The sequence below is a fragment of the Opisthocomus hoazin genome, chromosome 10 (genome assembly GCF_030867145.1).
Source record: "Opisthocomus hoazin isolate bOpiHoa1 chromosome 10, bOpiHoa1.hap1, whole genome shotgun sequence".
Classification (NCBI taxonomy): Eukaryota; Metazoa; Chordata; class Aves; order Opisthocomiformes; family Opisthocomidae; genus Opisthocomus; species Opisthocomus hoazin.
Window position 1 is genome coordinate 10,753,143 of NC_134423.1, and position 17,472 is coordinate 10,770,614.

The 17,472-nt window shown below is 40.9% G+C and overlaps 1 protein-coding gene across 1 annotated transcript; it reads right to left on the bottom strand.

The window, feature by feature from the left end:
- Window positions 1-3,858: 3,858 nt before the first annotated feature.
- On the bottom strand, window positions 3,859-16,804 carry LOC104337411 (neuronal acetylcholine receptor subunit beta-4). The gene is made up of 6 exons (XM_009943341.2): window positions 16,656-16,804; window positions 12,493-12,638; window positions 10,631-10,675; window positions 10,398-10,507; window positions 6,643-7,615; window positions 3,859-4,580 (listed from the first exon to the last, which is right to left on the bottom strand). The coding sequence occupies exons 1-6, from the start codon at window positions 16,708-16,710 to the stop codon at window positions 4,440-4,442; spliced, it is 1,470 nt and encodes a 489-aa protein (XP_009941643.2). The 5' UTR covers window positions 16,711-16,804; the 3' UTR covers window positions 3,859-4,439.
- Between the last annotated feature and the right edge of the window lie 668 nt (window positions 16,805-17,472).

Here is a 17,472-nt window from a genome sequence, read left to right on the forward strand (position 1 = left end):
AAATAATGAGAAGGAAGCCCGGTGAGACAGGAGGCTGCACCCAACAGGTGCTTCACTCCCTGCTGTTAGGGAAGGATAAATGATGACTCTGCTTGGCACTGTGTTAAGAGGTAGCACTGGGAGAAGGAGTACCAGGCTGGATTGAGCTGCTCTTGGCACAGAACTTGTTTATCCTGTTTGCTGTATCTCTCAGAGCATCATTCACTCCATCCCCAGACACATGCTCTTATGATAATTTCTGTAATTCTATTAGCTTGGAGGAAATAAGCTTTACTGTCCATTTGATTTTATTTCTTTTTTTCCAGAGAACTTGCCTGCTTGTTCTTTTAGCTTAACCCTTTGTGGATACTTTCTTTTTTGCCTTTCCGGGCCATTGAGACTAGGTGTTTTTCTTTTCTGCCTTCTTGGTTTCCACGTGTAAGAACTTTATAACTGAGATGTTTGTTTCTTTTTAGTCCCAAATAGAAACGAGCTAAAGCTTCAAATATCACATCATAATCCGTGTTCCCCAAAAGTCAGTGCTTAAGCCTGAATGATTTGGAAACATCTGATCTGCAGAGGCAGCAAAGAGCCATTGCATCAAGAGATACAGGTATTTTAGCTTAATTTGCCTAGTTACTGAATTTTTCGGTAGTGTTTGTATGCACATATGTTTTGTTTCTAACATCACATGCTGGAGCTTCTGGCGGAATCAGCTCAGGTTGGTGGTAGGATAATTTTTATGGCTAGGGAGAGTGATGTGATAGAACACGTCATCGTGACTGCATTGCAGAAGTACATAGAAGAAGAATTTTTATGGGTAGGGTGAAGCTGATCTGCCTAAGAAGGTCTGCAGTGACAAACTACTTAGCCTTTGCTTTTTAGCAAACGTGCTGCTTTTAGAGGTGTTTTTCTTTGTTAAGCTCAGCTCTTAACTCAGGTGATGAGGAAAAGAATTTTTTCCCACCTTTGTCAGATCTTTCTAGTTCGCTGGGTTGCAGGGGTGCAGAAACAGTCCCAGATAAACTCACCTGGGGGCAGATGGTACACGTATGCGATGGTGTTGGCACTTCTGTGTGTTCTGACGGAAGACAGGGTTGGTCAGGGTTAAAGAGCTGAAAATTGAATTGCCATTGAAAAGCAGTTTTAGTGAAAAATACGTTTTTAATGACCACTTTTCTTCTTTTTTAAATGAAAAGCATTACTGTAAAAACCCTGAAAAGTGGAAATGTTGAAGTTTGTTTTGTTTGATGAACTGAGACCTTATCATATTCATACTAGCCTGCAAGGTGATATTTTTAGTGCTTCCTTTTCTCCAGAAATACTTAGTTTTGAAATTTTGCTAAAATATTCAAAGTGGAAAACCCTGTGATTCTTTGACAGGTTAGACTGGGAACAGTCCTCTGTATTACGTAGGTGGAGCTGCTGAGGGTTAGGCAAAAATAGCATTTCCTGTTTTGAAACCACAGTTTTAGGAGGTCAGATTTTTTAGAACTTTGGGTGAAATTTTTCATTTTGAAGTTTGCTATGGATTGAATGGAAAATTAAAAAAAAATGTAGCTGGGGAAGAGTACGTTGCTTCACTTGTGATTAAAAAAGGAACAAGATGGCCACAGCGTATGGAAAGCACCAGAGCCCACCATTTCCTGGCTGAGGAGCTCTACTTCTGCAGGGATCTTCCAGGGCCAGGGAGGTGCCTTTTGAAAGCTTTTCTGGGTTTGTCAAGTCTGAGGCCTCCGTCTGCCTGTGCTGTGTGTTAGCTGCTAGCGGAGCTGCCAAATCCTTTCTAAAACTTTGTCTGTGCAGGGGATAATTCAGCTGAAGGCTGCAGTTAGGCAGCCAAGTGTTATCAGTCATTACTACTCGTAAAGATAAGGCCAACTATGAGATGGGAGTACTGGAGGCCTCATTTCAGCTGCTTTCAGGCAGTGAGGGGGAGGATAAGAAGAGGAAGAAGAAGGGACTGGAGAGAGGAGTAGTGATTGATAGGAGCATGAGAGCTGGACAGAACCAAAACTGCTGTTGGTGCTGGGTAAAAAGAGCAGAGAGGGGTCTCTGCACAGGTCCGGTGTCAGTCGGGTGGGCTGCAGGATCCGCGGCTGACTTGCTACATCCTTGGTTGCTTGGCTGGGTGACACCCTCTCCCTTCTGCCCTGCGGGAGTGTGTAGTAGCTCAGAAGAGCGTTTTAGTCTGTGCTGAGGTCTGCGCTGCCCCTTTCAGATTTACTGTTCAGGGTAATTGTGAGATTTAAAGGGGTTTCACCTTTACACTGTTGGCGCAGTGCTGGCAGCTGCTCTGGCTTCCCTCTGGCTTCTCTGTAAGCAGAAAAAGCTGCTTAGCAGCTGGGGCAGTGTGTGCACGTGTGCTTGTGGTGTTCTGTGCCATGGCAGCTCCCGGCATATAACCTAACGTAGAGAGAGGAGCATCTCCCGGCATGGGTGAGGCACCCCTCTGCTCCCGTGGGACTGCCTGTGCCCTGTCTCATCTCACAGCTGTTGTTCCAGTTGCCTGCAGAGAAACAGCTCTGCTCACTAGGTTTGAGAAGGAGAAGGCGGCGTCTGAGGCTGGGAAAGCAGATTTGACCCATTTAAACTTTACGTTGCCCACCAGTCACCATGGGAAATGTCTAGAACAGTTAATGTCCGGGGAGATGACCAGAGCATTGCCACCCTCTGGGAGAGGAGGTGGTGGCAGCTTCTGTGGTCTGAGGACACCCCTGCGCTAATAGGGCTGTCCTGCAGTCATCCATCACCTTGTTGCCCTGTCCAGCAATGGACACGGTTACAGTGTGTAGAGTGCGTAGAGGAGGAGGAAGGGAAGGGAAGATGACAGCATTACAACCATTCCTTCTTATAGCATATGACCTAGGGGAGGAGCTGCTGCTGCTCGCATAGCCTCACTCAGCCCGCTTCTGATACTTTTTCATTGCATCTTTCCTAGGCTGCCACGCACCAGGCCATGCTGCAGTGCTCAGGGGTGGGGGTGTGGGGTGGGGGGATGCGTGGCAGCAGTCCAGGGGAGTTCAGGGCATGGGCAAGGAGGGAGTGAGCACAGGAGTCAGCAAAGGTCCCGGAGTTTCTGTGAACAGTTGGAAAGGTGTTGGTGTAGCTGTTTTGGCATGTCTAAATCTGTGTAGTTACGTGTAGCTGCCTGGGAACGGTGATCGAGGTAGAGAGGTAGCTTGGTTTTAATGAGGGCAAATAGAGTCAGAGGTGACGTCATATGTAGCTTGTTGAAGAACACAGGTTTAGGTGTCAGCTAATCCTCCCCTGGGACAGGCAAGCCTCAAATCCCCTTCACAAGTAGTAGTGGATTTTAACACTTTGTTCATCAGTCATTAGTTGTGTCTGTCAATGGTGGTAAAATTGTTACGTGTTCTGACAACACCCCGAGGAAAAGCTGGGATTGGTTTAGCTTAAAAAATGCCAGGAGCCCACACTTCTCTTTCTGCAGGTTATGAGCTCCCTGGAATGAAGTGTGGTGGGATTGTCTTGTGAAGGGAATCTAGGGCCTTGATCTGGCCTTTGCCAAAGGCTTTAAGACTGTACATGCATTACTTGCTTTCCTAGCTAATTTGTTGAGGATTATATTTAAATCCGCGTTAAAATCTCCCCAGCAAAACATGCAGGTCGGTTTGTTCTCAGGTGTCTTCTCCTCATTCTCACTGCCTTTCACAGTTTGTCTTCTCTAGATGCTTTCCTGTGCCCTTAGCCTTCGATTCACGAAAGTGTATATGAACCCCAGTTACATGAGCTGTTAAAGTTGCGGAAACATTTCAGGACTAGCTCTATATAAAGGAAAATTTTATATTTTATTTCTATTTCATCATTGAACAGAGTATATAAATGTTTGTTTATCATAGATTAATTTGGCCACTGTTGATCAATCAGCTACTAGAGATGGTAAGGTGAGAAACCTGTTAGTGGTTACCTCAGAAGTAGGTCTCTGTTTCTGAGTTCAGTGTTAAATATCGTACTCAAACAGATAAACAGTGATTCCACCTGTAAAGCTCTGTATAAATCAGACATAAATAATTTTGATTTGAAGGAATTAAATGTCATAGGAATACCTTCTTTGTAATAGGGAAATTGCAGTATTCTAAGGAAAGAAAATGTCCTTCCTGAGGCAAAGTATATAAAATACTTTTTAAATAATAATTCTTGTAAGCCAGGATGGCATATTGTGCAGTAAACGCTTTTCTCTGTAATGTTCAGACTTCAAATAATTGAAAAAAATGGCCAAGATATCACCAGAAGTACTAAACTCATTGGAAAAAGTAATAGTTTTCTGTTTGTTTTGCTTTTTTCCCCCCTATCACAGTAAGTCAAGTTCTTCATTCCATTTCCCTACTCTAAATCTGATGTAAGAGGAACTTTTGGCATCTCTGTGGATTTAGCAGAGGGGAACTGAGAGCAGAATGAGACCCAACATCTATGGAAGTATTGACAATTTTAAATAACTAAGGGCTCATGGCAGCAGTGTGGTTTTGAAAAAGTGGCTGCAGAAATAATCCGACAGTCCCCAGGACACAAACGAGGACAAATATCCAGAGAAACAGCCTGTCCACTACCATGGCAACATACTTCCAATCTTCAATGACCTGGAAGAAAAAAATAATTAAAGATATTAGCAATTTGTCATATTCTTTTGCTCTTCGTCTTGCTAATGCTGAGTTTTGGTTTACGGCAATAAAAGGAAACAAATCTCAAGGTTCAGGGAATAAACTGACTTTAGGCTTGGGGGGAGGGAATTTTTCTCCTACAAGCATTCTGGGCAGTGAAGAAAAATACTGTAAATGTTTCTTAGCTGTCTTCGATGCATCAGGTACTGAGCATGGCCGCCTGTTGGAAGCCAGTCCGGAAGGACCTACAGTTTAATGCAATTAGGGATTTTTTTTCTTTAATTTCAGTTTGCAGATGGTATTAATCTCAGTGGACAGAAATAGATGGAGTTTACTGCTGTTAAACAAGGTTCTTTTCTTATCAGCAGTCAGATTAATCAAGGGGTTGGTTTAATGCATATTAATACTGTTGCTTTTATTAAAATCCCTCTTTGTCTTGCATATGTTGTCTGTGAAAGTCATGGCCTTAGATTCTGTTGTCAAACTGAAGTGACTGTCAGGCTATTATTGTCAAGGGGGAATGTATCAATCTTCATTTGCATCTCAGGAATGATTATTTTTTTCCCCTCTGTCATTGATTCTAGTTACACACAAGACATCCTCACCTCGGTGACTTTATCAGGCTTGTCAATTATCTTAAGTCTTCTATGAGAATATTACATATTTTTACTTCAGCACACACTTTTAATTTCCACTGCTGCTAATGGGAATTATGCGCTTCTGAAATCAGACTATAGTCAATGTACATGAACAATGGTTATCAGACCATGATAATGAAGGAAAAAAGCAGAGATTAAAATTATGAATCTAGAAGTGATATGTAATATCAGAGGACTCTGTGTGAAAAGCATTCAATTAATTTTTAATGTATAAAATACCCTTGAAAATTGTTCTTAATATCAAATGGGAGGATTTCTAGATCCTTTAGTGTGCAACACATTGTTGCATGAATTTCTAAAAAGCTTTTTTTCTGCTCTGTGAAGTCTGCATCTGTCAGTTTCAATGTTTACAAGCTCATGTCTAATGTTAATAGCTGATCTTCTTTATTTATATTGACAGTAATTTCAGCTAATAGAAAACATGAACTACTCAGCGGCATGCTCCTCAAGGGACTTCTGCAAGATCAGAAACCAGACTTTATTTAATCTGCTGTGCTGAGGGAGGGAGAGCACAACAGGACTAGAGAACCAAAAGTCTGACTGGGGTCTGGGTCAGAGAGGGGACACTGGTAGGTATGAGGATGATTTTTCTTAACCGTGGCTGCTTGTCTAAACAAAACTCTGAACCATATGAGTTTCTCCCAAGCATTATTCACAGTGTATTTATATCAGCTTTAGTGTGCTAGCTAGTAGCACCAGTCAGGCAAGCAAATGGCGTAGCAGCAGCACTGCTTCAACGCATCCTGGATAAAGTGCTTCTCATAGCCACTAACGAGTCTGATTTAACTCAAATGAAAGAAGCGTCAGCTCTGCTGGTGTTAGGATTTCGATCCTATCCATGGTGTTTGCCCCGCATGGGACAGATATCTTAGCCTGGAGAGGGTGTTTGCAAAGGCATTTTACTTATTTTACGAAGCCCTCCTTTTGTGCCCAGTTAGGTAAATAAATGCTTGAGCTGCAGGTAGATCGTTTCTGGTTAGCACGGCATGGCCATGGGGTGAGTCTTACTGAATGCAATGGGGAAAAGTAGTCTTTTTGCGACCTAGAACTGAGTATTCTTTTTTTTTTTCCCCTGCCAAACACTACTTCAGTGTGACAACACAGCTTTTTCAAGGGTGTTTCATGACTTACTGGGCAATCAACATTCTCTCATTGTAGAAATAGCCATGGTACTTTCCAGAAGAGTATCGGCATTTACCAAATTGCTATTCATTAAGTTCTATGGCAAAAATTGTTTCCTATTAAAAGCTATAGCTAGAATCTCTCTCAAAACTTTAGAATAGCTAGGGAGTTCAAATCGCCTTTCTGAAGAGCAGCGTGTTACAGAGGAGGACAGGGGATGAAGTTTGGCAAGACCACGACAATTTCTCATTTTTACTTACACTCTGGTCGTTGTCATCACTTTTCATGTGCTCTGCTATAAAACTCACTCCATCAATTGCTTCTTGGACTTCGGGAGAAAATTTCATGCCTGTTCTTAACCTAAAATCTCGATGACTGCTGATGTTGTCGAGAGTCTCAGTGATTTTCATATCATATTTTTTAGCAGAGGCTGTATTCAGAAAATAGGTAGAGTTCTTGTAGAAGTCAGTTGGGTCCATACAAGGATTATGTTCTTTTGTCTTTTTGCAGTTGCACAGCTTTTGCTGTGGAGAATTATTTTCTGGACGCTTCATGAACAGATAGGCTGGAAGTCTTTCAAGGAAAACCAGCTTTACCCAAGGGGGCATAGTGTGAGTACTTGGAGATCTATGGTGGACATTGAGTACGCAGACACTGGTAACTATGGAGAAGGTCACTAGTACCATTGTAAACATGAGATACTTCCCAATCAGTGGAACATCTAGAGATGTTGGAGGGACAATTTTGGAGATCAGCAGCAAGAACACAGTCAAGGCAAGCAACACAGATATGCATAAGGTCATTTTTTCACCACAGTCTGAAGGCAAGTAGAATACCAAGATGGCTAAGGATGTAATTAGCACACAGGGAATGATAAGATTGATGGTATAAAAAAGAGGTTTCCTTTTAATAATGAAGTCATATGTCACATCAACATAACTGGGGTCCAATGGATTTACAGTCCTTCTTCCTGGGAGCGCTACAATGTCCCACTCTCCACTTGGCGTAAAGTCGTCCATACTTGCCATGGAAGTTTTAAGCACCATATCAATTTCAGTATGATCATATGTCCAAGACCGGAACTTTAATGTGCAGTTTTGTTGATCAAATGGGAAATGCTTCACTTCAATCTTGCAGGCACTCTTGTAAATAGCTGGCGGCAACCAGCGAATGCTTCCATTATTCTTTACAACTGCATTTGTGTATAGTGAAACTTCATATGTGCCATCCGCACTAATGAGACAAGAGGACAGAAAAAGGAGAGAAGATAATGAAACATTAAGAGAAAAAACATAGTTCAAAACAGAAGAGCTCTGGCATTCTTGGTCTTGTGGGCCTCAGTTGTTTCTAGAATCCAAGTTTTGTAATATTTTGATTTTGAAATCTATGTTGTAGGCAGCTATAACTTGATAAGGAGATTAATGTATGCATTTCTCCCAATCAGTTAACTGATATTTGGTCCAACACTTACAAAAATTATTTTACAAAGTTATGGCTAAATGACAACTATTCATCTCTGTTTCATCCAAAAAACTCAAAGTGTCTTGTAAATGATTACTAAAGTAATTAAGGCTTACTACATCTCTGAAGACTGAGTAAGAATGAGATCATCCAGCATGAAAATGGCGATACCTTTGATCAGGAACACAGCCACTGCTAAGAGCACACAGCAACATGCCTAAATGACTTGGACAAGGAAATAAGGATAAGTAGTGTTAGTTAGGAATGCAGGGAGAGTGCAGGCAGCGGAAATGTAATTATGTGGTTTACAATTAATTACATCACTCCAGCTAATGTTTACTTATTACAAAATCAGGACAGGCCACTGTGTTCGTAGTGCCCACAAATAATCTTAGCTTTCTGTCTCCTCCAGCTGCCAAACTTCCATGGGGAGAGTGTTTTATGTTGTGGTGGGCCCTTGAATTCAAGGAGAAGATCGTTACTAATAAGTTGTTGACATCTCCTGTCCAGTGTTTCTGGCAAACAACTTAGGGCTTTTTAACCTGTGAAGTATCCTGAGGTAGAAATGTGAAGTGGTGAATTGCTGATAAATATTCTTAAGATTTAGGGTTTCTGAGTATATTCACTGCATCTTCTCAAGTGGGCTGTGCAACACCTTTCAAACTCGGCCAATTGAGCTATGGAAGGGAAGTGTGACAGTAGGAACGAATAACTATTAGTGACTGTCTGTCTTGATGGATGAGGAAACTCAAAGGTTTGTTCCTATGTTGATCAATCGCTTTTATTAAAAATGGGGTTAGCCACTTGGCTGGACTGCAAAGAAGAGTCTGGGCTAGGTACATCCCACACGCCTTCCTTTTGATAAACAAATATCTAGGTAAAGAAATGCAAATAACCTAAACCCAGTATATTATGTGCAAAAATAGATGACCAAACTCACTGCAAGTGTAAACGAATGAAGTTCAACTGACTATGGCTAAGTAGCACCCTTTTATCTGAGTGGAAATATGCTCCTTATGTGGCTACAGCATACAAAGGTCATTAGTTCTTTGCCCATAAAATGACTGGTTTTTCAGTGAAGACATTGTATCTTTATTTCTCACAGGTCTGTATCTCCCTGAGTGAGATTTACCGTGATGCCATACAATGCACTGGGTAGACTGCTGGGCTGAGAGTGTGTAGGTTGTTCTGCTGGCTGCCCCTGGCTCAGCTGTGGGACAGAGGCTGGGCTGCCAGTGCTGTCTGGGTGCCCTCTGCAGTCCTGTGCACAGTCTATGTATGGACAGAGCAGTGGGACAAGGGGTGCTCTTTGTGTTTTCCTTAGCACCTCCTGGGACTGACTGATGCCTAGGAAACACTGCTTCAGCAGCAGGAAGCTACAGAGAGATGTTTATCTAAAATTTTGATTTGGAGCTTTGTACTAATGTAAGAATCCAGTATGGTGAGGCTAAAAGCTTGTTCCTATACATTGAAGAAGCCTTTTAAAACTGTTTTTTTTTTCCATTCTTACAATCTATTAAATGGTATCATTTGGGGAGTAAGGAAGAAGGAAGCAGAAGGTAGGAGCACAATTTACCAGAACAAGATTTGACCAGGCAGAGTACATCCTAATCCACTGGCTGAATTATTTTGTGACTAATACAATAGTTTTAAGTATTTCTCAAATCTGATTTCCAATAGTAGGATTCCAGGGTCTTAACTCAGTATATATATAAACTTCCTAGGTTTCCCATCTGTATATGTTCATAAACCATAATGTGTTCAAGAATTCATGGGTTTTCAAAGCATCACGAAAGTGTAAGTTTTGTTTATTTTTTTTCCAAAGACTTGGTATCATCCACTTCAAGGCTTTGCTAGAGACTTAAAAACAAACAACAACAAAAAAAAAAAAAAAAACAAAATTGACAGTTAGCTGTTTGTTTGGAAGAACTGAAGTATGGTCTAGCACCAAGCTTCTATTTTGCTCAGTACTGTAAAGCAACAGGGTCAAATGTTGATAAATTTGTTATGTATTCTTACAATTGATTTTTTAATGAAAATAGAATATAATTTGTTTTTGTGAATGAATATTAACTCACGGAGTTCTGTTACATATGAACTTTGTAACAGATTTATGTCCTGGAGTTTGTGGTGGAAGTGGAGGGGAAGAAGAAGTAGGAGACAAAAATACAGCTCAGAACTGAAGAGGTCTGACAGAATTCCAGATGTCTTGTCTTCTTGCGAACATAACCAGTGTACTGCTGCGCTTGTGCGTACAGTTTGTGTACTTCCATACTTCCATAGAGTCTAGTCTGGTATAGATCTGTGTCTCAATAACGGCTCACACTGCAGACACGCTCCAGGTCTGCTGGAATTTCTTTAACCAGAGCCCTGATTTTACTAAAATTATCTTAGAGGCCAGTACCCCAGTCAGATACACTTGATAGTGGCTAAAAGTTACAAAATTCGGTCTTAGAATTTTATCAGACCTACTTCCTTGGTTCTGATGCTTGTTTTTTGATACATGGTTAAAATTTTGTTCACTGTTGGCATAAACTACAGAAATTTTACTTACTTATTGTAAAGCACAATGTCTGGCAACCAGATGTGTTTTGCAGGTATTCTCAGCCTGTTTATTCCTTCATAGTCAGAGGGCTTCCAAGCCAAACGGTAATCAATCCACTCCTAAGAGAAGAATTGTATAGTGATGGGAGTATCCAGACCAGCACTAACAAAATAATCACTGTGATGGGGTGAAAGCCGTCGTGTTTGTGGTTTGCAAGAGCATGCCTCAGTGGGTTTGGTTACCTGGTTCAGCCAGACGTTTGTAGTCATGATCTGCTCCCTTTCATTCTGCAGGGAAAAAGAGAGAGGAAAGCTGTCCTCTACAATGTTTCACTTTATTGCAGTAACAAGATTTATTCAGTGGGCTTTTGAGGATATTTCCAACTGTGCAGCATGATTTCGTCTGGTGTATTTCAAGACAGACATTTCTCTGCTGGTAAGATGGCCAGTCTCGTGCACTTACTGATGATAAATAGCAACCCCATAAGCGTAGAGCTCCAAGTGGCTTTTAACAAGGGCAGTTACGACTGGAGTGAGTGTGGCTATTTGGGAACAATTACCACTGCCCTACTGGGCTGATTCCCGCCCCCTCCCCTGGATTTGTTTTGAAACAGAAGGCACATTTGACCACCAGGAAGGCCTAGATGAACTTGTGTGAGGTTTATGCAAGGTTTGTCACATAAGCTTTTAGCTGGTAGGCTCTGCTTCGTGCAACTGCTGTTTTTCTGGATATTGGTCCACCAGAGAAGTCTCTCTGCAGCAGATCTGTGTAGCTGGGACTCTACTGAAGGGGCAAGGTAGGAGGTCAAAGAGTCAGGAGGATCTCTGCAGGAAAACAAGTTAATTCTCTGATCCTGAAGATGCTTGAGCTTGATAGAGTCTATAAGATGCCTAATTTTGCTTTCTGCTTGAAGAGTGAGGATACAGCGGGACAGGGGCTGAGCTGTGCCATTCTTGATCCTTGCCCATTCGTCTGCTCTGTTTAGGTTGTTGATTGGTGGGGCCTGTGGGGGCAAGACACCTCACTTTTTGTGCCCAGAATCTGCAATCTGGGAGGACACTGTGCTTGTGGTGGCAGTGCACTGTGCAAGGAGGCATGTCTGTGTCCAGGTGGAGCTCTCCAGGAGAGAGGGAGCACTTGTTCCAGAGTCCTCTGGTATACATGGCAGTATATCCTGTATAAATCAGCCTGTATGTGTGTATGAAAGCTCATCTGTTTGTGCAGTTTCCCTTTTGCTCCATCAGTGTCTCTCTCTTTTCCTCTTGCATTTCAGAATATACATTATATAGGTCTCTTGAAGTTTGCAGCAGTCCAGTTACTGGCCCGTACACAAATTCTAGCAGGGAGGCAGTCATCTGTATCCTCTTTTTCATTCAGGGAGAGAGCAGCAGAGTTGAAAGCCCCGATTCAGGAAATTATTCCCACCTACATGCTGGATCGTGTTCCCACTGCAGTTAGTGCTGAACCGCTCTTGACAGTGAGGTATGTATTTGCACCTTGGAAAGACTGTTAAACACATGCTAACCTTGGGAGTGAAAATGTCTTTCAGACCCACTGAAGTGATTTTTATTGAACATCAGGAGTTGCTTACAAGGGGATTGGTTTAACCATGTTAAGCTCTTCCAGACGGAACTAACGTGCCTTTTTCTTTGCAACATTTCGCTGTTCTTTGCTGATATTCCTGATACGCCATGAGATTTTGAGCTGGCTTCATGGCTTGTTTTCAGGCCAACCGCACTTCTATGATGCAAGCAGCGGAAGATAGTTCAGCATGGTGTACACAGTCCAGGATAGATCCTGACCTGGTGTAACTTACTGTAGCTGCACTGAAATCAGTGGAATGATTTTGATTTGTTGATCAATTGAAGTTTATTGGGTGAAGATCTGGGGACTCTCTCCTTTATTGCTTAGGCATAGATTGATCTGCCTGTTGTAGCTGCATTCTGAAGTATAAAACCAGTAGATTGCATGTATGGGCCCTGCCTACCAAATGTTATTATGTAAACTAGAAAATAACAGGGACAGAGTAGTACCAGTGTGACTTTCACTTAGAGTGCTGTGCAGGTAGTAATGAATTAAAAGGCATAGCCTAATGTCAACTTACCACGCTGATGAGCTGTGCAAGGGAGACCTGCAGTTCTATAGATACCAGCTGGGATGAGTTGACAGCTGGTCGAATTAACTTATTGTACCTGTCAGGGCTCAGGAGGTGGTTCATTAACTTTTCTTCAGCGTCTGCTGCAGTACTTCCTGTAAAACATCAAGTAACAGGGTTACAGAAGGAAGCCCAAGTGACATGATGTAGGGATCACAGAATTCCTGTGCATCAGGTCGTCTTTGTGAAATAATGAGGGCTTTTGATTTTCCACAGGCTGTGAGCTTGTGTGGACAGAAGGATAGGGTGCTTGCACCAGTATCTCTTCTACTGAAGTTGACTGTCTTTCACAGACCATAGGTCAAAGCAGGTAAATCAGAACCTTTGGCTTTTTTCACAGTAAAATGTGAAACTCAAATTGGTAGATACTTCTGGGAGCACATACAGAAATAGAAACTGGTAGTAACTCACCCTTTTAAAGAGGAAGAACTTTTCAACGATCCAAATGCAGGGAGTTTGGCTGTGGTTTATCTCTTTAGTGTTGTAAGAGACAGAGTTGCAGGCACACGTACAAATTTAAAGACTCTGATCTATGCAGGGAAAACCAGGGAATGAGCTGCAGGAGTCCTAAGAGTATTTTAATGATTAGGAGCTCTTTGATAGCTAGCAATGTCTTTGTTTTAGAATGATGTTGTTTGAAAATCAGAGGCAGTATGTAAGCTTTATTTTATGTGGAAATAAAACCTGGTTTATGGACTAGCACAAATACTGTAAAGGTGCCTAGTTTCCATGTGAACTGGGCTGTAAGTTTCTAGGGGGTACAAGTCTCTCTTGAAACTTGGTACTTCTGAATTCCAACCAGGTTAAAAAGTACTGTTAGAACTCTTGTTTCTGATCCACTAAGAAAGTGGAGAGACATAAAAGGAAACATCATTGAACAGCTTTTTCACATCTAAGAACAGCTTTTACTCAAGCTCTGGGAAAAGGTGGAGATAAACTCCATGCTTGTATTAATTCTTCTAAGACCAGCATATGCTATGGCATCGGTAGCACAAATTTTGTCACATATACTTAACCATAACATTTTTCTTCAGAATAGGCTTCTCAAGTACTTCCCAAGCCACTTGGCAAAACAAATTTGGATGAATACATCTGTGTTTGTTGGGTCAGTTTGTTTTTTGATTCGCACTTGCTTTGCACCTCCCTACAAGTCATTATAAAAGCCCTAGTACCATGTGATATTTTAATATTACATTTATTCTCAATGTAAGCCTGCCTAATCAAAGGCTTATCAAGCTAAAGCTATGCTGATGCTTGCTAAGCTCCAGATTCTGGTTTTTCTTGTGTAGTGCCATCAAACTAGAGCTAAATTTGACACTGTGAAGAAAATGGGGCCACACTCTAGGAATTAATTATTCTGTGTTTGGAAGGATAGTGAAAAGCCTTGTGGCAGCTAATGAGACAATCTCGGTTAAAGGTATTTTATTGTGTTGTTTGTTTGTTTGTTTTTTCTTAAAAAACATTTCTGTTGTTGCATATGTAGAGTGACATAAACAGTTGGCTATAATTCACATTTAAATAAATTGTTGTTTGTTTTGTTTCATACAGCGGTCACTGAACACTGCTAGCAAAGACAGTGCATTCTTGTTTGAATTTTTAAATATGTTTTCACTGTATTGTCATCTTTTTCTGTAAGTATTCTAACATATGGAGTATTTGCTAAACAGGGAGTAACAAGTGGAAACTGCAGAATATTTGCAGAAAGCTAATTCTGGTTTGTAATAATCCTATTCTCTGAAACCTGGTTTTAGCAGTCATAGTCATCCGGTCTGCAAATCAAAACATACTGTGGGGTCTGCATGTCTGATGAGAACAACTCAGATTCTGAAGTACTGACTCTGTCAATAAACTTTATGCAGATGAATGACAGGCCCCGACTTAATTATAAAAAATGATTTGTTAAATAATGAATCCCTTTAAGAAATGGTTATCTGTTCTTAGGAAAGGGGTTCCGGTAATGAGTAATTCTTTATAAAATTGCCATCTCATCCATGCCTTTAAATAACTTAATCACCAGAAATAAAGATCGAAGGGACTACTCTCATCCCGCTCGGATGCCTGTATCAGATACCACTAGGTGACAGCAGTGCGCTGCCTTAAGGGTTGCTAAAGCCAGTCTCTCTGGAAAAAACGTGTAAAAATGAGGGATTCTTGTATAATTTTTACAATCTCTTTTCCGTTACCAGTCTACGTATTAATCAGGTGGCACCTAATGAGAACAAAATTACCAGGCATTCAAGTTCATCTTTATATGACTTTCACGGTGTCAGTAGCCGTGCATTTGAAACTCCTTGTTTTCCTCTCAGAGTTGGAAGAAATGGAAGTGCACAGTTTCCCTCGCAAACTATTTTTTTCCAAATAGCAATAATCACCAGAAATGTTGCAGAGGGTAGACTGATGCTTTCAGACAAATGATTTTAACAAGAATGATGAAGCAGTCTGAATTTGAGGGTGGAGTATTTTTGTGTATTGAAAGCAGTGATAGAGAAAGCACAGTGGGGTGGGTCCTGAGCTAGGGCAATTGTTTTAGCTTCACTGAACATGCTATGGATCTGCCCCATGACAAGGAGAGAAAATTGTCTCATAACTTGCAGTTAGTTTGTTTTCTCTGCGGGAGTATGACCACTAAAAAATAAAAAAGGCTTCAGGATGCTTCCAATTTCACAGCAGAAGAAACAAAAACACAGACTTCCTTTTCTCCCCTGTGCAAACTTTCCCTTTTACACGGTAGAGTTTAGATACATAAACTGCTCATCCTGTGGTATGTTGTTTGTTTTCAGTGTAATCACAAATATACTAAGAGTGATTTCCACAGAACGGAATAAGGAGCAGTGCTGACAAATACAGACAAGTGCACTGTTACCACTGTCCAAATTGCAAAATTTAACATAAGGCATGTTTCCCCTGTTTCCCTGACTTCAGTTACTTTAAGAAATGTTGAAATAGCGTTTGTTTAGAAATAATAGATTGTAGCATATGGTGTCATTTTTGTTCTTTCCTCTCTCACAAATAACTTATGCGGACAATGATGACACACCGAATTCCCATCTGTAATTAGTAAAGAGCAAGTGAGAGGCAGCAATAAGACAATCCCATTGTCTTCTCTGAAATTACTTTGTAATGTTATTACTTCTCAGCATGCTCTTGAGTTAAAAAGATTTATTAGAACAGCACATGCTAATTTGGAATGCTTATTGTTCCAATGGAAGTAGTGGTGGATTTGCTATATTTTAAAGACTATTTTAATTTCTACACTGCAATTAATGCAAATAAAAAGGAAATACTGATAGGTTTAAAAGTGTGTAATTTAAGAACCTAAAGTAGGCCCTCGCTCTCCATTTGTTATGAAGCAGATGTTTTCTAAAGTTGTCTTTCAGTGACTGAAGAAACAAAGCAGCTGTGGGATGAATAGGAAATTATGGGAATGATGTAATTTTTGTCTCCGTTCAATTTCAGCCAGTTTCACTCTGAACACTTCAGTGGAGTCTGTCCATAGGAAGAAGCTCCCATGGTAAATGCACTAGTTCATGCTGCTGTCAGGCTGTCCATGTTGGCTAAAACAGACGCAAGAAAGCCTGACGGACTAAAGAAAATGTTCTTAATGGATGTTTGCTCTTTTTTAGGATATATATTTACGTATTTCAACTTAATTTAAACAATTTACATACTAATCAAACAATTGGGAAGTATGAACTTTGCAAATTATGTGAAATTGAGCCAATAATTGTAGAAGGATGAGATCTCATTTATTGTTCATGTAATTGTTATTTTTTTTTTTCCCCCACTCTCAGCACAATACCTGCTTTTCCCATCACAGATGATCCTGGGAGCATCAAAAGGGTTATTATTTAGTGATTATAATTGTCATCTTCTACTCTTCTGTCATTTTATGTCCGACTTACTGTCTGTCCATATCCATTGTAGTGAATTTGCTGATACCGAACAAGCCAGAAACACCACTAAAACAATTCATTTCGTGCATCCTCTTAAAGTCTGCAGCCTACTGAGGCGATAGTTACAAATTGTCTGAGAGCTTGTATCACAGTCCTGCCTCCTAGCCCCGAAAGCCATCGCTATTCTGCATACTGTATCTGAAAGAAAAGATCACTTACCGTTAAAAAAAAAGGAGCCCACTACAAAGAGAAAGAGGGTGTACGTATTCCTCATGGCAATAACAAGAAGAGGTGGATTACTGTTCTTCAGTTAAGACAGCTGGCAATAGGCTCTGTTGTCGGGGATGCACAAGGAAGAGATGTAGAAGCAAACCTGAATCTTGGAGGTATTAAATGCCTGGGAAGAGACAGACAGTAGGACCTGGCAGTAGCGTTCTGTAAAGTGGAGTTTTCGTGAGCACAGTGGTCCCTCCCCCTTTGCAGCTGTTTAAAGAGCTTTGTGAAGAGGAAAAGCACATAAGAAGAGGGAATATAATGTGATAATGCCGAATGAGAGGAAATGAAAGAGCAAGCTAAGGAACATGATCTGCCGAACACAACTGCTTAATTGTTGCTACTAGATAACATTTAGAAGGCTTTCTGGTTAGTAAGTGCAATGGGTGGGAATAGCTGTGTGCTGAAGAGCTGGATGTAACTTTGTGCCACAAAACCTGTTAGTGAAAGATGTGTCAATAACTTAGCCCTAGCAGAGTGCATTTTTCGTGTGTCAAGAGAAAAAGTTGATTGCCGACTCCAAGGCCCACACACGTGATATCTTTAAACTAGAACTCCAGAAGGCTTTTTGAGAGCAGTAGGAGAGGAACAGAAAATTTATTGTCATTAGCATTTGACAGGATTTTTAAAAGAAAGCTAAAGTAGCCTGTTGAGAACTAGCAATAGCTATAAAGACACTCCAGAAGAGCATCAGAGAAATCATATGGAAGTCATCTTTTACAGCTGAACGGTTCAGCAGAGTATAGAGTATTATGTGTTTTGG